At 39.5% G+C, this 21,826-nt stretch overlaps 2 protein-coding genes and 1 pseudogene across 3 annotated transcripts; 1 reads left to right on the top strand and 2 right to left on the bottom strand.

The window, feature by feature from the left end:
• Window positions 1-6,225: 6,225 nt before the first annotated feature.
• LOC121774939 (OVARIAN TUMOR DOMAIN-containing deubiquitinating enzyme 3) lies at window positions 6,226-8,576 on the top strand. Of its 2 annotated transcripts, none has more exons than XM_042171855.1 (8): window positions 6,226-6,375; window positions 6,447-6,603; window positions 6,711-6,795; window positions 7,223-7,286; window positions 7,489-7,594; window positions 7,678-7,732; window positions 7,829-7,882; window positions 8,269-8,576. In XM_042171855.1, the coding sequence occupies exons 1-8, from the start codon at window positions 6,231-6,233 to the stop codon at window positions 8,401-8,403; spliced, it is 801 nt and encodes a 266-aa protein (XP_042027789.1). In that variant the 5' UTR covers window positions 6,226-6,230; the 3' UTR covers window positions 8,404-8,576. The 2 variants fall into 2 exon arrangements, with proteins under 2 accessions (XP_042027789.1, XP_042027788.1); XM_042171854.1 differs by having other exon boundaries at window positions 6,708-6,795.
• A 317-nt stretch (window positions 8,577-8,893) lies between these two features.
• Window positions 8,894-12,910, bottom strand: LOC121774511 (annotated as a pseudogene).
• A 7,102-nt stretch (window positions 12,911-20,012) lies between these two features.
• On the bottom strand, window positions 20,013-21,694 carry LOC121773436 (ADP-glucose phosphorylase-like). Its single transcript, XM_042170294.1, has 3 exons — window positions 21,161-21,694; window positions 20,533-20,823; window positions 20,013-20,431 (listed from the first exon to the last, which is right to left on the bottom strand). The coding sequence occupies exons 1-3, from the start codon at window positions 21,623-21,625 to the stop codon at window positions 20,171-20,173; spliced, it is 1,017 nt and encodes a 338-aa protein (XP_042026228.1). The 5' UTR covers window positions 21,626-21,694; the 3' UTR covers window positions 20,013-20,170.
• Window positions 21,695-21,826: the final 132 nt, after the last annotated feature.

The following is a 21,826-nucleotide window of genomic DNA, read 5'->3' as shown; positions in this document are numbered from 1 at the left end:
GCATTGATTGAATGTTGGAGGCCAGAGACTCACACATTTCACTTTCCAGTCGGTGAAGCGACTGTGACATTGGAAGACGTGGAGGTCTTATGGGGCCTCAAAGTTGACGGAGAAGCTGTGACGGGTTACATCCCCACGAAGGATGTGGGATATTGGAAGCAACTGTGTCCGGATTATCTAGGATTTGTACCAGACACATCTGAGTTGAAAGAACTGGTTTGGAAGCAGACAAGCTTATCAAATCAATTGAGGATTGAGCTAAGTGATGATCACGACCAGTACATATATGTTCAGCGTGCTCGTATTTATTGTCTGCTATTACTTGGTGGTCTGATGATCCCGAACGCCTCCGGAAATAAAATTCCGTTCTTCTACGTGCAATTTTTCATGGATGTAGAACAGTGTTCTACCTATAGATGGGGTGGTGCGACGCTTGCTTGCTTGTACCACAATTTATGTGAAGCTGCCGTTGCTAGGAGGACCGATGTCGGGGAAGCTTTAACTTTGTTACAGTTGTGGGCTTGGGAGAGAATCCCAAATATTAGACCGAGGATGCTAAATCCCGAGCATATGGACTACGCACCATGTACATTTGCGTAAGTTGTTCACTAATTCATTTTTTAAGCATAATTTTCATCAATTTCTGTGTTATTCGCTCATAATTTAAATTTTTTAGATGGAATGGGCCGGCGTCATATGTAAAAGCACCCGGGCATTGCATTGAGAACTTCCGAGATCAGTTCTCCAGAATGCACGGCAACCAAGTAATTTATATAACTTAAATTGTTTTTTTGTTTTTTGTTTTTGATTGAATTTATTTTGAATAAATTTGTTTCACATGTAGTTTATTTGGAAGCCTTATGTCCAGCGGACCTTGCTGGAATGTTGTGTTAACGGTCGTCCTATATGGACGTTGATAACAACTCTTATTTGCTGGAATACGGTTGAGCCACACTTGCCACAACGAGTGTTGCGACAATTTAGAATTGTCCAACCGTATATCCCGCTCGTCAACCGGTTCCACGGTAGTGATTTTATGAAACAAGATCGCCGTGGAAAAGCTGGCCGGAATTGGGTTGATTACCACGCCCATCATATACAGGAGCGAGACAATAGGCACAACTTGGCGTGGACTGATCTGGAGTACTTTACTGAGCCTGTTGCAACCGATGAATATATGAATTGGTTTCGCCAAATAACTATGGTGTATTTAACCAAACCTTGCGTGCATGCAGAAGAGGGCTTCCATGAAACGACATCTTCTCATAACTTCGTGGTAAATTGAAAAAACTAATTATTTAAATTCATATGATGATATGTAATTAACTTTTAAAATTGTAGGTGGAGACGCTTCACAACATACGTCACTTTCTAAGTGACCAAGATATGACAGAACATCCGGCTTTGGTAACCATTTCGAGGATGGTTGAAGAAGGTCTGCAGATATCCAGGTAGGCTGAGCTGATGGACTACCTTCCTTCCCAGCGCTCTGAGCTGGACATGGACATGCCCGTGAGACAAAAGGGAAAACGACGAACCAAGAAGAAAACTGCCTGCGGAGAGTCCTCATCTTCAAGGATGGATGCTCAGTTGGTAGATGACTCCGATGAGGATTTTGTGCATCCACCTCCACCTAGATCTGCAGTTCGAGGTCGTCATTCTGTCAGCCACACCGGTGATACAAGAGAAGATATTGGCCTCAGTGATGTCCACGCTTCTCCACCGCGGTCGTCTGTGCGAGATGAGTTTTTTGGGGTGGATCTAGAGAACGTTGTTGTTCAAGATACTCCTCCCTCTAGACTCCCTACTTCCAGAATCGGGAAGGGGATACGGGGCCTGTTTATGCGGAAACGGCGAGACGATTAAACTAAAACCCAACTATTTGTATTTGTTGATGCAATTGAAATTCGTGTTTGTTCATTGAGTTGCACTCTTTATATTGATAATTTTATAACTCCTCTTTTTGTACTTTTGTATATTTTTGATGTGGGAATGATTGCAACAGTTTGAATAAGCGGGGTAATTAGTAAGATAATTGGCTGGAAAAACGAAAGCCTGCAATTTCATACAAACATTTTTTATGAAACACGCCAGTCACGTCGGCGTGTTAAAGTTTGCATGATACGACCATTTTTTTCCACGACGGATGCACCTTCTGTATTGACTCGCCGATTCGGTTGGCGTTTCTATTAAAAACACCAACCAAATTGGCGTTTTTAAGAAACACGCCAGTCACGTCGACGTGTTACAGTTTGCATGATTCGACCATTTTTTTCCACGACGGATGCACCTTCTGTATTGACTCGCCGATTCGGTTGGCGTTTCTATTAAAAACGACAACCAAATTGGCGTTTTTAAGAAACACGGCAGTCACGTCGGCGTGTTACAGTTTGCATGATTCGGCCATTTTTTTCCACGACGGATGCACCGTCTGTATTGACTCGCCGACCCGGTTGGCGTTTCTACTAAAAACGCCAACCAAATTGGCGTTTTATATTGTTTCTATTAAAATCGCCAACTAGGTTGGAGTTTTATACTTTAGGTGGGTGAAAAAGCATAATGAACAAGTTGGAGTCCAGTGAGTTCACACGACCGGGTGTTTGATAAGCTAAAAACACCCGGTCGGGTGCACTCACTTTTTATAATATTACTCCACCATCACAATAAAATACATGCAAATAGTACTCAATACATAAGTCTAAATATTACTCAATACATAAGTCCAAATATTACTCAATATATAAGTCCAAATATTACACAATGCATAAGTCCAAACAATCAAGAAGTCGGGCAGTTGCGTCTGTCATGACCTGGTTGACGGCAATGTTTACAACGGCGTCGGGCTCGTGGCTGGTCAGCTTCACGGACATCCATCTGATTAGGAATCCTAGTTGTACGATATCGACCACGACTTCGAGGCATTAACTGAGTTCGTGAACACTGCAAAGTCCATTCAGGCACGTCCCAATAATCTTGGTGTCTGAGTGGATTGAACACCATAGAATATTGGTGTACCCAAACACTTGTGTGGTATACGGGGTTAACAAGCGACAACATGTTGTCGTTTCTAAACCGCGCAACTGCCGCTGCATGTGAACATGGAAGTCTCCACATCTGCCACTTTTGACATTTGCAGTTCGACTCCAAGTACTTTACCTTCCACTTATTACTACCCTTTCCACCAATTCGACGTTTAGTTCGAACCACATAAAGCCCTGCAATTGTGTTTGGTGCTCTCACATTATGTAATTGACCTTTTACATCATTTTTGCACACCTTTTCATGCGCCCACGGGGTAAGTGGTGTGGCACACTGTGTTGATGCAATTGACCGCTCATTGAACCATTCTATTGTCCTCCAAAATATCATATCAATACAAGCTTTAATTGGGAGTTGTCTTGCGCCTCTCAACACATTGTTGTAAGATTCCACCATATTAGTGGTAACCTCTCCCCATCTTTTGTGTTTGTCATACGCCAAATTCTATTTTTCTAACTCAACGGCATCAAGGTACTGCAAAGTCTTGTTGTTGACGTCTCGAAGTAAACCACGTCTGTTCTTAAACTTATGTTTTTTGGTATTAATACCCATTTTCCAAACAAGTCTTTTGACCATGATACCTTTGTGATTCTGCAGCACATTCTTTCTAACATGTACCAAGCAAAATCTGTGATGACCTATGGGTTCTTCTTTCAATATGGGAGAATTCATTGCATCTATGATTCCCACATGCCTATCAGATATTACACATATTTCATGCTTGACTACATGAAGTCTAATACGTTCCATAAACCAATTCCAACTTTCTTTGGTTTCCTCATCAACAATGACATATGCAATAGGCAAACATTTCTTATTAGCATCAAATCCAACGGCAATAAGAATTTTACCTCGACATCGTCCACGTAGATGAGTTCCATCAACCGTTAAAACTGGTTTGCATAGTTGAAAAGCCTCCAAAGCTGGACCAAAAGCCCAAAATACGTACTTGAAAACCTTGTTCATACCGTTGCTTAATCTGTCATCATGCAACCATTCGACAATTGTGCTAGGATTTTGTCTTTGCAATTCATAAGCTGGTAAAACTTTGAATGACCACTCTCATCCACCATTTACAAGCTCAATAGCTGCCCTCCGAGCATACCATGCATTGTAACTAACTTTCACGTGAAATCTATTTTCAATATCCACCACAATTGCTTTTACCTTGTAGCAAGGATCGTTTTCTATCTGATGTCGAACACTCAGCGCTATCATACCCGATGAAAGATTAGCGTGCTCATTATAATTACGATCCCCCATGCAAGTATGAGCAGTGCTAAACACTCTAATTTTCCAGTGTTCATCATGCTTTCTCAATGTTGCTCGGCACTCCCACAAACATTTCGGTAATGAGGTATCCTTCGGATTTCCTTGTGACCACTTACAAACTACATGTCATCTCTTTCCTTTACTTTTAGCAACTGTATATTGTCGGATTTTTTCCAAATGCCAAAAAGTTACAGCTGACTTCAATTCCAACTCGTTTTAAATTTAGTATGCAAACCAACATTGCTAGGATCTTTATCACTCCAATAATGCACATTGGGATCAGCAGGCTCAAAATTCTTTGGATCAAAACTATCATATGGACCTGGTAAGGTGCGAAAATAGTTCATTCCACGTTGTGGGAACTGTGGAACTACTCTTCCTCGTACTGCTCTTCCTCCAACTGTTTCTCCAACCACTATTTCTTCAACTGTTGTTTCTCCAACTGGAATGGATGGATGGTCTTGAAGCAACAAATTGTTCATCATCCGACGGATCACCATCTGAGTCTGTACTATCCGGGTCGACATCTTCAGAATCATAAGGTGATTGTGGATCAAGAAAGTCGGCTTTATCAGGACCTATTATGTCCTCAACCACATCACAATTGTCATTGTCCCCTAAATGCACGCCTCCAAAATCAAAATCTTATGTTGCAGCGAAACATGGTTCTTGGCCTCTCGTAGACGTACCAACATCAAAATCTTGTGTTGCAGCGAAACATGGTTCTTGGCTTTCGTAGACGTACCAACATCATAACTTATGAGATGATGACTATTTTGTTGAGTAATTGCCGAATACTCAACATATAATTCAATTTGACCTCCTGTAGCCATACTCTCACTAAACATTAGTGTCATGCATACTTCTTCTAGTAGAATACCTATAAACGTGACTGAAGATCCATAGAATATATTACGTTTTCATACTATTTGAACTTTGTTTTCAAATATGCTTATCTCCATCCTTTCACAAATTGTTTCCACAAGCTTATCGTAGGAAATACTTTAGTCCAACATAATAAATCCTTTTGCAAAAGGAGGATCATATGAAATAACTGGTCCGAGAATTATCTTTCCACCCCAATATAAATTGACACACCACGTCATACTATCTGCAATAATGTAAAACACAAATAAATATGTTTTATTTTCACATTCATCATTATGTAGAGTGAGCCAAAAATTGGTCAAATTATTTCTATTAAGTACATTACAATATATACTATCATAACAATCTATCAAATATTGGTAAAAAATTAGATATACTACAACATATAATACCATAACAATTGGTCAAAATATTTCTATTAATTACACTACAACATATAATATCATAATAATCCATCAAATAATTATATAAATTACACTACAATATATACTATCATAACAATCCATCAAATATTGATAGACTAATATTTGTAAGAATGAGTCAAAAATTAGACATACTAACCGAATAGGAAGACTATTGTTTTGAAGAATGAGCCAAAATCGAAATCTCCACTCTCAAATCCACCACCGGGTCGACCCGAGCAAAGGTTTCCTTAAGGAGTTTTCGCCTTGGGGAGGGTTTTTCGCATTTGGGGGAGGGAAAGTGACTAGGGTTCGCGCTTATGGGAGAGTTCCCATTGATATCTGGTTTAAGCCAAACACGCTGACGGAGTAGGCGTGTTTGTGGTGGAGACGCCAACTCCATAAGCGTCTTTAGGCATAAAACACGCCTACGTCTGTGGCGTTTTTAGGCATATAACACGCAGACGGGGTTGGCGTGTTTTAGGTAACACGCCAACCCCGTCGGCGTTTTTTAACTTACCTATACTTACATAAAATACGACGACATACGGTTTTAAATTGTAAAACACGCCAATGCGGGTGACGTCTTCACTTATAAACACGCCAATGTGGGTGGCGTTTTTCTCATATATGGAAGAGATAACAAAATGTGTACATTTACGTTATTTTAAACGTAAAGTACCATATAAACCCGATTTTCTCCATATTTCAATGGCGGCAAAGTATAATCTGGATAGTACGGAGCGACAGATGAAGCTCGGCAGTCCCTCCAACGGTAAACCTGCAGCTTATCACTGCTCAATTGACCGATTCCACCTGTAATTGTTTTTGCTGTTGATTGAACAGAAACTATTCTCCAGCAACTCAGGAGCGGCATTGCGTGTTTCGAAATCGCCGCTTCCCCGGTCGCTTCACTTTCCGGTCAATGCGGTGGAAGCACGCGTTTTCTCACCTCATCCGCCGCTGCCTCTCCGGGATTCTTCGCCAGGATTGGCAACCCAGTGTAAGGGGACTTTTATCAAACACGTGGTGATCGTGCCGGTTTTGCTATTAAAAGGAATTAATTAAAGTAGGTAATTAGAATCTTATCGTTGTTTTGTGTTTCAGAAGTGTGGGTTCGCCGGCAATGAAGAAAGTTGAGCGGTATTCTGTTCGGAAAGTTACCGGTGATGGCCGCTGTCTATTCCGTGCACTGGTATGACTATGTAAAGTGAATTATCTGTGGTTTAGGTTTAGGAGTAGGATTTGTTTAATTGCTTAAAATTTCAAATTCAATTGCATCTAGGAGTGATGAGAACTTGCAAAGAACAATTTGTAACGGATGAATCGTTTAATTTAGAATTCTTTTTCTTGAGCTCAACGAGCAAAAGATTGTTTTTTTACAATGTACTCCATTTAAGCTAGAAACAGATAAATGTAGAAAACTGAAAATTAGAACATCCTTTTTTATGGTAATGAATAACATACCGTTGGAAAGATGATCGAGTTAGCTTTCACATGCCACTAACCTTGCACGATTTGGACATCTCCAGAGAAAGTTACTGACTAAGCAAACATTTTGTGATAATGAGTTCAAATTTTTGTATTTTATTTTGGGTTTGAAGTTTTTTGCTTGGAATCAGGTAAAAGGAATGGCTATCAACAAGGGTATGAGACTCGGCCCAAGGGAGGAGAGAGAGAGTGCAGGTCCGTGTATCAGACTTGTTGGTTTCTTCAATTATCTTTTTGTTCCTTTCTTCTAGTTGGAAAGATTGTGTAACAAGTTTTAGATTTCTGACTGGTTGAGAAAGATGCCAGCTGATCCCATAGGAACTATGTTTACTATAGCTTTTTATGCTTTTCGGAGATTATGCAAGATGAAAGTGACACTTGCACGATTCAACAACAGATGAATTACGCATGGCTGTAAAAGAAGTTATATGTGACAATGATAAAGAGCGCTTTCAGTTTGAAGAGGCTTTGGTTGCAATAACTGTCGAGGAATCTCTGAAACGGTGAGGCCTTCATTAGTTGGTGGCTAGGTAACCATCCATTTTCTTTAGATGACATTCAATCATAATGTAAATTTTATCTGCAGTTACTGCCAACGCATTGGAAGGCCAGATTTCTGGGGCGGAGAGCCTGAACTTTTGGTTAGTACGAAAAATTTATCCCTCCTTTTCTTGCTCTTGAACTTGTCTCTCTGAAAGCTCTTTAAATTTTCATTTGATGAATCTCTTTAACATCAGGTGCTGTCAAAGTTGTGCTGCCAGCCAATAGTTGTATACATCCCGGAACATGAGGTATACTTTTCTTGCACGTCGCATCATCTCTAGATTATATTACAAGTGGTAGAGCATTTTAAGTTTTGATTACACCGTAACTGAATGTTAATCTGGATTGGCTTCACATCATCCGAATCAGACTTCCTCTTTAGCCTACGGTCCTCGCGATAATCACTCTTTTCACCGGACCTTACATACATCCGCACACACATCTTCAGATAGTAATGAGAACTTATATGCCAACAGCATCCTCACATTTGGTACATCTTTTATTTAAGCATCTTTGCACATGGTGCGTGATCAGAATCACATAAAGGAAATAAAATATTAGTACAATACAAAGCTGTTAAAAAAACATGCGGTTAGTATACAAACCCTGACATAACTTGGTGAAAAACTTGTAGCACGGTGGAAGGGGAGCCGGTTTCATTCCGATTCAAGAATACGGCTCTGAATTCCACAAAGGTTCGGAACAAGGGAAGCAGAAGGCTGTTCGATTGCTCTACACAGGAAGAAACCATTATGACCTGCTAGTGTGACTTTGGATTTTGCCCAATGCTGGTGACTGAATACTGAATGCTCATGTTGACAGTTTATGATATGCAATGTTCTTGTGTATTATCTTTTGGAAGGTTAGAATTTATGCTGTATTTAAATTTGAGTTATTTTGTTTGAAAAATATGAATCAATGAAATAGAGGTGAATTTGCATATATAGCTCTTAAATTGATTTTTATCTCCATATGTATTACTAGTAGTTTCATATCCAGCACACTTTTAATGTACAGTACATAAATTTTCTGTGATTTAGAAATGAATGCATCACTTTCCTAAATTCACGATTTTGTTTCAAAAAATATTTGAAAAAATCTTCTCTATTTTGTTTTACTTGAGTATCTAAAACGCTTGAAAATAAATTACAAAATCAGATAACCTGAGTTTAATCCTTCTAAAAAAGATTACTGCATTAGACAATTAAGGTTGCAGAAAAACTTAATACTACAAAATAATGATAACCAAGATTGTGATATTATTATTAACTTTTGCAAATAAACCATGGTTAGGGAAGCTAGTACAAGCATAACACAATTATGGGTTAAATGCAAGCACTAAAAAGAGCTCACATGGTTTCTAGAAAATCACTAAAAATTGCTACTAAATCCACAGCTCAAAACACCTTTGCACAAAGCAAACTCTGTGTCAAATGGGTACAAAAATAAACTTATCTTTGTTAAGCAGGCAGTACAAAATCTAATAATCCTGTTTCATCATTTAATCAAAAGAAATAACTTCATCCGTGACATCCAATAATTCCTCAACTTCCACATCTTTTGCTTCGTACTCTTCTTCCTCGTCACACTCTTCTCCGTCACGCAGCTTCTGTCTCTCCAACTTCTCTTCCTCGTGCAATCGCTTCCATTCACCAATCCACCTAGCCCACTCTTCCTTCAACATCTTCCCCGTCTCGCGGTCCTGCTCACTCAGCAACATAGATACATCTTGATCCCCGGTCTCGTATTTCTTGCTGTATTTTTTCAGATTCTTAGCAATCTCTTCTTCCTTCTCAGCTGTCAAGAAACCATTCAACATAGTGAGTGAGAAAATCCACCTAGCTGCCACCAAAGACGTTGACTACTACCTCATTCACCCATAGGTCCAACTTTCTCATCATGTGTTCAATATTTATTCAACAAACCTAATCATCTCAAAAATGGTTACTTTATATGATTGGAATACATACTTGAAAGAAATGATCCTTGAGGATTCGGTAGAGCAGTTTGCCCTTGAGGGTAGCGAGCTTTGAAACCCGGCCAGTGTTAGTCCCACTACGCATCGAGTAGAAACTCACATCAGGCCTTGGATTATCACCATGAATAACTGCAAACCTGTGGCCTTTTGGCTCCCAAGCAAAGGCAATAATCTTATCATTCTTATTATCGAGCTCTAGAACCTCAATAGGTATGTCTCTTTCCTTGATATGTGCTTTTCTTTGTTTTTGTGTATCTATCAACTTTAACAGCAAGATATTCCCCATTACTTTGCCAGTATATTTTACAATCACTGACACTGAAGAGATTCTTTAGCCTCAACTCTACTTTGCTTGGGATTTGCACAAGACTCACCTGAAATAAGAGATATAAGTCAACCAAATGAATGAGACACCCCCACAGGGACAGAAAGCAACAATTGGTTCTCATGCTCACCCTTGCAGGTTGATTTCCTCCACCCAGTTCGGGCACAAAAAGCGCAAGAATGGAATCTGTAGGTGACCAACTGAAGTCAACAACATTTTCTACCTTTATCGATTTCTTGTCAATAAGACCAAAGGTTTCTGTTTCATAAACAGACACGGCATTCTTTCCGATTCTGGCAAAGTACTTATCTTCTCGTCCGCCACCCCACCTGGAGGTAAACATGATTCAACATATCAGACAGCATTCAAACAAGACAAAGAGAAACCATTAGCTCTTTGTATTTATAATTGATAGTATGTTGAGAAGCAGGGAAATTGTGGGAACAAATAACTTGTATGATAAATCACCTGAAAACAGGCCAAGACACGCCACTGACACCTCCAGTTCCACCAATAGCAAATTCATCTGCACTACCTTTGAAATCCCTCATTAATCCCTCTGTCAAAAAATAATCTACTTCAGTAAAATCCATTCACCATCTCAGTTCGCTTATATTGGACCATCGAAGTGATACTTCACAGAAATAATGTCATAAAAATATATTACATGGGTGTCACGTGGATTGCTAGGCTCCTGGCTGCTGTAAGTCACCAGAAATCTCTCACCATGTGAGAAGTCTATCAGTTTTACCTGCAATTTACACCATCAGAGCCAGAACATACGATAGAAACAATGTGGTAATGCATAGCATATCAGATGCCAAAACTACCTGGGAGTGTTGATAACGCATCAACCGGTTGAAACTGCAGCACCCTGCCTGTGTACTGTGGCCAAGTAAGTCCCAAGTGGGGACCACTGGACAAAACTTTCTGTCCAATACTGCAGCAATTGAGCATTTAAAATTTAACGCGAAGCTAACAATAAAAAGAGCAAGAGCAAGCAGAGTAATAAAAAGAAATTCACTCACAGATCTTTTGTAAACAAGCTCAGGTTTTGACTGCCTTGCATCATTCCATAAAACCTCAGTATCAGTGCCAGCACGGATCACAAACTGATCACGGGCCTTTTCATCCATAAGCCATTTTTGAAGATTCTCCTGCAAGAATTGACAAGACGTCATAAAAATGACAAGATTCTCTTGCTCCGGGAACCATACGCTGCTTTACTACTTTCCTCAGAGAGTGAGTTCGAGTGTGAGAGACTAACCCCTGGAGTATAAGGCTTGCTCTCTGGAGGAGCCCACTGCTCTGGGACATTTAAAAACTTCTCGATATCATAAAACATATTAACAGAAAATATGTGAGAACGATCCAGTTTGTACCCGTGGGTCTTTTCCTTCGCTAGTTCAGCTTCCTACAAACAAAAATGTAAATCAGTTCCCTGAATGAAAGTGACGACTTGATTATAATATACTTTAGCACCTAAAACACAGCTACTATGCTCCTATACCAATTATATCTTATGTGATTCTTAAAAGTTTATAAATATGTAACTCTTCCATCCACACAGTGAGCAAGAAATGCAACTCTTCCCCCACATGATGGACAAGGCAACAAGGATTATAAATTTTAAATTTTCAACACAAGCTGGACCAAGAGAATAGGAAGGTTACAAAGAAAAATTCAATCTTTTCAACCAATAGATGAATTCCAGGAAACTTTATTATAAAAAATAAACGACATTGCAGTATCGGAAAAGATGGATAATAGCATCAAGAATGAAGCACTTAATAGCCATATAAATTACTCCCTCCATCCGTGAAAAAATGTCCCAACACTTGATTTTCAATTCTGATGTGAATTGCAACACTCAAAGTTTTTCATTAACCTAAATGAACAAACGAAATTACGCTAAAAAAGAAAAAAGAAGCAATGCATCACCTGAGGAGTGTTCTACTCAATGAAGCAGTATCCTAGGGTTTTCTGAGAGTCGGGATCGGTTGGCATCCATAGACCATCCTCCTTGATAACACCTATTTGGCTGTAAATTTTGTGAACTTATTGCTATATGTGACCTATGTAGATATTGGTTTAATAATAAAGATGAAGTTCAAACATATCAGTTGGATTCTAATATGAAAGACGATACCGTGATGGATCGGTTTCAATTAAAGAATTAGAATCGGGTGTATTGATAACCCTCTTCTCTTACCTTGCATAGATGATATAAATATGTGTATATTAATGTGTATAGAATATTAAAAGCTGTAGGATAAATCTGATGTTTTTATGAAAATGTGTGAACGAACGGACACGACTCTTTTTGAAAGGTCGTGTGTTGCCTATATATACAATCAGATTTTATAGCTTTACATACACAATTTTACTACAGAATTCTATATACAGAAAAGTCATATTGATATTGAATTCTTCTTCATCAAAAGAATTCATAAAGGAAAGGCCAAAGAGACGAAAAGATCAACCGCAGCTTTTAGGGGAAACATCAACTCGTGGAATACAACCCTACATCAAATATAAGCTATGGATGGAGGTTGGTATATCATCTCTTTGATGCGTTATGTGTTATGGTTGAATTAATACGAATCTAGAATGTGATTTCGGTATAGAAATCGGTAAAGCATCAAAAGATGGCTAACAACTCCTTCTAATTTGTCAAACTTCTCTTTTGGAACCACCGGCAAATTGTCCACCACGATTATGTTCCTGAAGCCCTCTTCAAATTCGAAATCTTCCCCCTTCTTCAAATCCTCATCGTCACTGCAACAAAGAAATTCAATAAACAATATGTTCTAAAAAAGGAATATGACAGTAAATTTCTCTGAATTCCTACCTGATGATGCCGAAGGTTTCTCCGGCGGGTAGGCGAATAGAATCAAGATCGAGAGAGTCGAGGTCCACGTTGAGACGGGCGGCAGTGGCGTGTAAATCTTCCATCGACATCACGTCCGCCATGATGATGGCTGAGAGCTATGATGCATGATATATGTCAACTAAATAAAGGTTGCCGTGTTTTCAAGAAATAAGAGTGTGCATGGTTACATGCACACGCGGTTTGTGTGTTGAGAGGTTAAACGAGACTTAGTTAGAGCGGTTAGAGTTTGTTAGCCGTTGTTAGTTACAAATGCAGCTATATAAGCTGATCTCATTCCATTTTTGCAATTCATTCAGGAATTAATGCAAAGTCCCTCTTCTCTCACTCTATCTTCTCCCTCGCATAGCTCTATCTGTGTAGGTGCGATTCTGGTGGCCGTTCTTAGCTCCGGCAACCCCAATTCTGCACCAAGTGGTATCAGACTTTCCGATCCAGCTCCTGTGATGGTAGAGACTCGCTCCGGCGACATGCGTCGCTTGGAGGAGATGCTCTCGGCCGCTTTGGCTGCTTTCTCTGCGAAAGTTTCTGAATCTGACAGGAAACGTGAGGAACTTGAATCACTCCGCGATAATGCTGATAGCGCACGAGATCTAGCTATGAAGGAACTGCGTGAAGCGATCCTCGCTCTTCAACTTCAGCATAACGAGATTGTCAATCGCTTTGCACCGAATCCTAATGCCGCTACTGGAGGTCACTTCACCGGAGGTCTTCCTCACGGTCAATTCACCGGGAATTCTCCTCAACGTCAACCATACTTCGCTACTCGCCAATCGAAGGTCGGTTTTCCTATCTTCTCCGGCGAGGATTTGGCCGGTTGGATCCTCAGATGAGATCACTTCTTCACGGTCAATCTAACTCCAGAGGAATCTAAGGTTCGCTTGGCCGTGATCAATTTTGAAGGTCGTGCACTACAATGGTTCCAAAATTGGTCCAAGTATCATGATCGAGCTATGGTGACACCTTGGCCGTTATTTCTGCAGGCGCTTGAAGGCAGATTTGGAGATCAACTACTTGGCGATACTATGACCGAGCTACTTGCGTTGAAACAAACAGGTTCCTTCTCTGAATAATCTTATGCGGTTAGCCACTTCATCAATGGATTGAAACCTTTTGTTCAAAAAGCTGTGAGAATGTTTATGCCTCAAACTCTTGTGCATGCTTATGCCTTAGCTCGTTTGCAAGATATGTCTACTCTAGTAAAAGAGAGGATTACTCAGACTACTAGACAATCAATACTTTTGATGCTAGATCCTCACACTCACACAACTCTACTCCCCTGCTCCATACTCCTATCACTCCTACTTTTAAATCTAAACGACTCCCCACTGAAGAAGAAATGGCTGATAAGAGAGCTAGAGGTGTGTGTTATGGTTGTGATGAGAAGTTTGAAAGAGTTCACCGTTGTGCTAGGAAACAACTTTATTTGCTTGAGATAGATGAAGGAATGCACACCGTTGAAATTGAGACTGATCCAGTCACTGAAGAACTAGGTGAAGATGAGAATCCTTTGATCTCAATTCATGCTATTAGTAGTTCTTCTGCAAGAGGCTTTAGGACTATAAGAGTTACTGGAAGGATTGGAAGGAGAGCTCTTCATATCCTTATTGATTCAGGTAGCACTCACAACTTTCTTGATCTACAAACAACCAAAAAGCTAGGCCAATTACTCTCTGGAGTGAACCCTGTGTATGTGGATGTGGCTGATGGAAATCGATTAGAATGTAACTCTATGTGTAAAGGATTGAATTGGTCCTTAAGAGGCACCACATTTGTCACTGATGTGCTTCTTTTGCCCTTGGGCAGTGTGATATGGTGCTAGGCATTCAATGGTTAGAAACACTTGGTGATATCCAATCGAATTTCAAAAACTTGACTATGGACTTTACCTTGAATGGCAGAAGACATATGCTTAGGGGGGTCACAATGAGCAATTGGTACATGCTGTATCAGAGAGGGAAATGAATAAAATTCTTGGCCATAGTGAAGGAATCCAGTTGTGTTGTATTCAGATGAATAGTGAGGGTCATTTTGAGCTATTTGCTGTGCAAGGAACTACTGATGAGCAGCAACAAATCCCTCACTCTATTCAAGGGTTCTTAGATGAGCATCAGTCTGTGTTTGCTGAGCCTACTACCTTGCCCCCTATAAGGTCACACAATCACAAAATCTCTCTGATCCCTGGTGCTTCCCCAGTTAATTCCAGACCTTATAGGCACTCTGCCTTACAGAAAAACATCATTGAGAAACAAGTTGCTGATCTATTACATCAAAGCTTTATTCAACCTAGCTCAAGTCCATTCTCTTCTCCAGTAGTGCTAGTAAAGAAAAAGGATGGAACTTGGAGAATGTGTGTTGACTATAGGAGGCTAAATAAGCTCACTATTAAGGATAAGTATCCCATTCCTCTTATTGATGAGCTTCTGGAAGAACTCAGAGGTGCCACCATTTTTTCTAAAATTGATTTGAGAGCTGGCTACCATTAAATCAGAATGGAGGTTCAAGATATTCCTAAGACTGCTTTCAAAACTCATGATGACCACTATGAATTTGTTGTTATGCCCTTTGGTCTCACAAATGCTCCTGCCACATTTCAGAGCTTAATGAATGATATCTTTAGGCCATTCTTATGGAAATTTGTGCTGGTCTTTTTGGATGATATTTTGGTGTATAGCAAAGATTTAGAGTCTCACCTGCTTCACCTTAAACTGGTCTTCCAGAAACTCTATGAGAACTCCTTGTTTGCTAAAGCTAACAAATGTGAATTTGCTAAAAATTAGATAGAATATCTGGGCCATATAATCTCAGAAGCTGGGGTCTCTACTGATCCTAAGAAGGTGCAAGCTATGCAAGCTTGGCCAACCCTACTGATGTCTCTAAACTGAGAGGCTTCCTTGGCCTCGCTGGCTACTATAGGAAATTTGTGAGGAATTATGGAATCATTTGCAAACCCCTTACTGGTCTCCTTCGAAAAGATGCATTTCATTGGGATACTGAAGCTGATAAGGCTTTCTTGGCACTGAAGCAGGCCATGATTTCTCCACCTGTGCTTGCATTGCCTGACTTCTCTGTGCCTTTTGTTGTGGAAACTGATGCTTGCAGTTATGGAATTGGAGCTTTACTTATGCAAAATAACCATCCCATTGCTTTTATAAGCAATGCTCTTTCCCCTAAAAATAGAGGGCTATCTGTCTATGACAAAGAACTCTTGGCTATTGTGTTTGCTGTAACATATTGGAGCCATTACTTGAGCAACATGCCTTTTAAGTTAGGACTGGTCACAAAACATTGAGTCATTTGATGAAGCAGAAGCTCACTACTCCAGGGCAACTCAATTGGCTCTCCAAATTGATGGCTTTTGATTTTGAGATTACCTATAAGAAGGGTGTAGAAAATGTTGTTGCTGATGCAGTATTTAGAGTGCATTCATCTGAGGTGCTTTGTATGGTTATAACTACGGTTGGTACTGATCTTTACCCCTTAATTCAAGCTTTATGGGAATCTGATCCAGCACTTACACTGGTGATCAATGAGCTTAAGCAGAACACCACTTCTACATCCAAATTCTCTTGGATGGGGAATCAGTTAAGAAGGAATGGTCGTTTAGTGGTGGGAAATGATGAGGCTTTGCGTTTAAGAATCATTCAGTTATTCCATAACTCAAGCTCTGGTGGACATTATGGTGTTCTTGCTACCTACAAGAGATTATCTTCTCTTTTCTACTGGGCTAACATGGAGAAACAGATCAGAAATTTCATACGGGAATGTGATATTTGTCAACGTTTTAAGTATGACAATAGTGCTTCACCCGAGCTGCTTCAACCCTTACCTATCCCTGAAGCTGCCTGGTCACAAGTTAGTCTTGATTTTATTGAAGGACTTCCTCTATCTCATGGGAAATCAACCATACTCGTGGTGGTGGACAGATTGACTAAACATGCTCATTTCATGTGTCTTACTCATCCATATTCTGCTCTTACCGTAGCCCAAGCCTTCCATGATCACGTTTTTAAGCTCCATGGACTTCCTACTATCCTCATCAGTGACAAGGACAAGGTGTTTCTCAGCCAATTTTGGTCAGACTTCTTTAAGCTGCAAGGTGTGGAGCTCCATATGTCTACTGCTTACCATCCTCAATCGGATGGCCAAACTGAGGTTGTGAATCGGTGTTTGGAAACTTATCTTCGTTGTATGTGTGGAGATCAGCCTGCCAATTGGAGTAAATGGCTTAGTCTTGCAGAATTTTAGGACAATACCTCATTTCACATGGCCATAGGGACCACTCCCTTTGAGGCTCTGTATCCTCCCCTTCATATTCCTTATTTCAGGGGAGATTCAACCGTGCATGATGTTGATGAGAGCCTCTTAGCTAGGGAGGCTATGATGGATGTGTTAAAATTCCATCTCGGTCGCGCTCAACGCCGCATGAAGCAGCAACATGACAAGCATCGCTCATACCACAGCTTTAGTATTGGAGATTGGGTTTATTTGAAGCTACAACCCTACCGCCAGAACACCCTGCGTGATAGGCAATTCCACAAGCTCAGCCCACGCTTCTTTGGACCCTTCAAAGTGATAGACAAGTTCGCGGAAGTTGCGTATAAACTTGCTCTGCCGGCTGATGCCAAAATTCATCCACTCTTCCATGTATTTCAGTTAAAGAAAAAGATCGGGCCACTATCTCAGCTCCACGACACTCTTCCTATTATCGGCAACTTCACCTTCTTGGAGCCAGTCCAGATCTTGGATCGACGTTTAGTCAAGCGCGAAAACCAACCAGCAACACAGGTATTGATCCATTGGGCAAACTCTTTCCCCGAGGACACGACGTGGGAATTTCTGCATGATATTCAAGAGAGATTTCCGCAATTCCAACCTTGAGGGCAAGGTTACTTGAGGGAGGGACGTTTGATGCATGATATATGTCAACTAAATAAAGGCTGACGTGTTTTCAAGAAATAAGAGTGTGCATGGGTACATGCACACGCGGTTTGTGTGTTGAGAGGTTAAACGAGAGTTAGTTAGAGCGGTTAGAGTTTGTTAGCCATTGTTAGTTACAAATGCAGCTATATAAGCTGATCTCATTCCATTTTTGTAATTCATTCAAGAATTAATGCAACGTCCCTCTTCTCTCACTCTATCTTCTCCCTCGCATAGCTCTATCTGTGTAGGTGCGATTCTGGTGGCCGTTCTTAGCTCCGGCAACCCCAATTCTGCACCAAGCTACCGGAGACCTGTATGCACCCGTAGATGTGCATGCTTTTCTGCAAGTGCAACCACTTGGGAAGATGATGGAGAGAGAAAAGATGGGAGAGTGCTTAGGGTTTTTGATTCCGAAATACTGTAGCTATAAAGTTCTGGGTAATTCTCTCTTTTCTCTTTCACTAAAATAAAGTACTACTCCAATATTATGATAACTAGTATCACACCTATGCATGCACATATTAATAATAGTATATTTTTAAAATATTAATTTTCAATTTTAAATTAATTAAATAAAATTAGAATCAATATTAACAATGAATAATATGAGTAACAATTTTAATTATATGAGAATAAAAAATCTATACAAATCAACATTGAAGCATAATAAATTTGAAACAAATCACATAATATAATGTTTAAACATTAAATCATGGAGTAGGAAGATAAAAATCTATCACAATAAAGAATTAAACACAATGGATAATTACTCATCATTTTTAAAACTTCTTAATACACTACATTAACTTTAAAGTTAAAATCAACCTCAGCATTATAAACTAAAACCTTCAATTCTTCACAATTCGTCACTCTTCAACATAACTCATAGGTAAAATAACTCGTTTGTCATCTTTAAAGTCGTTCGCCTCACCTAAAACTACAATACAATAAGGAACAAAATCAATTTGCAATGCACAAAATCAATAATCAATATGTATAGCTACTTTCGCCTAACAGTTTGTATAGCTTTCAATAAAATTTAAAATAAATTAAATTATACATTAAATTTACTAACATAATAATCCTTTCACATGACTCAACCTACTTATAGATATACATATATATATAAAAATAGCCAATTATAATTTCAACATAAATTTTTAACATGGATCAACTATAAAGTAGTAACATAGATGGACTAAAAATCTAATCATTACTATTGAATTTATTTTTATAAAAAACAAAAAGAAAGAAAATGATGTAATCTAAAAAAGAAAATATAGTAATGAATAAAAATGGATGGAAAGAAACGAAAAATATAACTTAAAAGGAAAAAATACCAATAAATTCATATAATATTAAAAACAAATACGATGTTGTATCAAAATTAATATATAAAAATGAATGAAAAAAAATAAAAAATATAATTTAGAAAATGTCAAGAAAAGAAAATATAATTAATAAAATGAAATGGAACGAAAACATAATTAAAAAGAACAAAATTAGTTAACCAAAGAAATTGAGGAAGCCTCGAGCTCACTGAGCATGATGTGGAATGGTTCCATGACGTCAAGCTTTCCTCCTATGGTAAGAGCAAAAATAGTATGCTTGAGTTCTATAAGGTAAGTAGGTACGTGTGGATATCATATTCAGCCTTTAAATGACATATTTATAGGCTAAAATATTATGCACGTAACCCTTGACGTAACTGCAAACCAGGAGGCAACCGCTGTGCACCAGATCTGAACCAAAACAATATTAAAGGAATGATAAAACATAATTATTCCGCATGAGATAAGAGATAAGAAGATGCATTTCATAAGGATGTACACATATTATAGACATTAGAAACAGAGAGATGAGGAAAGCTCGTAGCTTGCATCAATTTCAGCATAATTATACTGTGTTCAAAAGAGCTTTTCAAAAGTAATCTTGATATTGGATGGTTCTTGAGAATAGCGGATTTTTTTTAAAAAAAACAACTAAGATTGTGATTGGTACTCACAATAAATATGTACTTGTAATTGCAATATTACTTTATAATAAATTTGCTATTATGTTATAGGTAAAACTTTTTACTACTACTATAATTTAATTCGATATTATAATATTTTAATTTAATTAAATTTTTTTGTTATGCATTATTAAATCATTAATATACTTATTAAATTATATTTTTCAAGTTTTAAAATAATCAATCACAAATGAAAAAGAATGAACTAATACAAAAAATTTAAATTTATAAAACCTTTAAAGAATACGTATAAGAAAAGCATAGTTTCAAATCCATAGATATCTTATTTTTCACTCGAGCAAAAATCATCTTCCTTCATTAAAGCCCTCTGTATTAAGATTCAAAGTATACATGATCTAAGCAAATCAAATGATCCAGATCAAGAATGGAATTCATACACATGCCTCTAATCTTGAACACTTACTTCCCTCAACACTTTTGCAGCATCCTCCGGCAAAACAGGATTGATATAGCATCCATTTCCGAGCTCGAATCCTCCCACCACCGTTAGCTGAGGAACTATCTGTGTAAACCAGTGAGAGAAAGCTAGCTCTGTCGACTCTGCTCGAAGAGGAGCACTATGTATCACCATATTATACGGCGGGTTTTTCAACTGCAAACTCATCTTCCCCAGCATAAGCTTCAACATACCACCAAGATCACTTGCCTGTCATACATCAGCCATCCTCTCAACAAACAAGCAAGTAAAAGTACTTTACTAGCAAGAGCAATGCAGTTAGGGAGTGAGGGTGAGAGAGAATGTATTACCATATCAGGATCGATATCATGGAAATGAGAAGAGTGGTGATGAGGAATGATCCATATCTCGAAAGGAAACGTTGCAGCAAAAGGCACAATCGATCTGAAATGGTTGGACTCGTGAATCGACAAATCTTCTTGTTTAACTTGGCAAATGGCGCATTCTCCCGTTTGCTCGAAATGTTCCTTCATACTTTGAATCCTTGCAGAAGCAGTGGGTGGAATGACAGGGAGGGCTAAGATCTGACTGTGAGAGTGGCTCATTGACGCCCCTGCTGTCGCACCGTGATTCTTGAAAACCTAATTGCATTGATGCAACAGATATATGGATTCACATTTATCCCAATCTCAAAGACAGCTTGTAAGATTTAACAACAGATGATTGATTATACATTCTCCCAACACAGCAGTTTCAACGTGTCCACAAACTTTTTACAAATTCAATTTGCTTATCATGATGGGAAATTGGGAATAATATGTATGCAATATGCAAGTGATAATATTATAGATTGATTAACATAATTTAATGATTATAGTAAGCAATTCTATTTCTGACACAGTAAAACTTCTATAATCCTCACTCTCAAACCTAATTTAGCAGAGTTGAGTGATAAATTAGGGAGCTAGGGAGATGAACCTGGACGTATTTAATGGAATCAAAGGAGCGAAGCTGATCGATCCGCTTCTTGTAAGCGAGCAAAACATCGGCAATCTGAGCAGGGGAGAGATCGGCAAGGTGAACCGGGTGCGCCGGCGACTCGATCACCACGTCGTGGAAGCCCGATCCGCGCAGAGTAACCTGACCACCGCCGCCGCGTTCAGCATTGAGGGGTTCCAAATCGCGGCTGAGAGCCGGGTAGAGGTTCTGGATCACCCGAACCTTCCAGTCGAGGGAAGATTCCGGCGGGAAACGGAAAATCTCGGGGGCGCACTCATGCTCGTGACCGGCGCAGAAAGGGCACTCGGTGTGGGTATTAGCGCTTGAAGAGGCGTCGGTCTTGGATTTGAAATCGGAGGGGCGGCGCGCTCTCGCCGGAGAGAATATCACCCAGCGGTTGTGGACGGCGTCTTTCCGGATCTCGGGGCTCCGATTTGTTGCCATTTACTGGATTTTTGCTACCTTAAGCTCTCATTTTTACAATGTTTAGAGCATCCACGAGAGCGAGCATGACTGCGTCCGTCCGTGCGAGCGGCAAGGAGACGTTGTCCTCCGCTGCGCTCGCGCAGCTGGCACGGCGCTGTTCGATACATCGAGCACGTCCGTGCCAGCTAGCAGGCGACGTGGGAGCGTGTGATTGGCCAA

Source organism: Salvia splendens, chromosome 17, assembly GCF_004379255.2.
Source record: "Salvia splendens isolate huo1 chromosome 17, SspV2, whole genome shotgun sequence".
Classification (NCBI taxonomy): Eukaryota; Viridiplantae; Streptophyta; class Magnoliopsida; order Lamiales; family Lamiaceae; genus Salvia; species Salvia splendens.
Note: the sequence above shows the minus strand (reverse complement) of the source record. Positions and strands in the feature narration are given on the sequence as shown.

Coding starts and splice junctions, on each gene's coding strand:
- LOC121774939 (XM_042171854.1), top strand. CDS start 6,231: ATGGAAGAGATAACAAAATGTGTACATTTACGTTATTTTAAACGTAAA. Junction 6,604..6,707: donor GCCAGGATTGGCAACCCAGT/GTAAGGGGACTT, acceptor TTTGTGTTTCAG/AAGTGTGGGTTCGCCGGCAA. Junction 7,883..8,268: donor TATACATCCCGGAACATGAG/GTATACTTTTCT, acceptor AAAAACTTGTAG/CACGGTGGAAGGGGAGCCGG.
- LOC121773436 (XM_042170294.1), bottom strand. CDS start 21,625: ATGGCAACAAATCGGAGCCCCGAGATCCGGAAAGACGCCGTCCACAAC. Junction 20,824..21,160: donor ATTCCATTAAATACGTCCAG/GTTCATCTCCCT, acceptor CAATGCAATTAG/GTTTTCAAGAATCACGGTGC. Junction 20,432..20,532: donor ATGATATCGATCCTGATATG/GTAATACATTCT, acceptor GATGTATGACAG/GCAAGTGATCTTGGTGGTAT.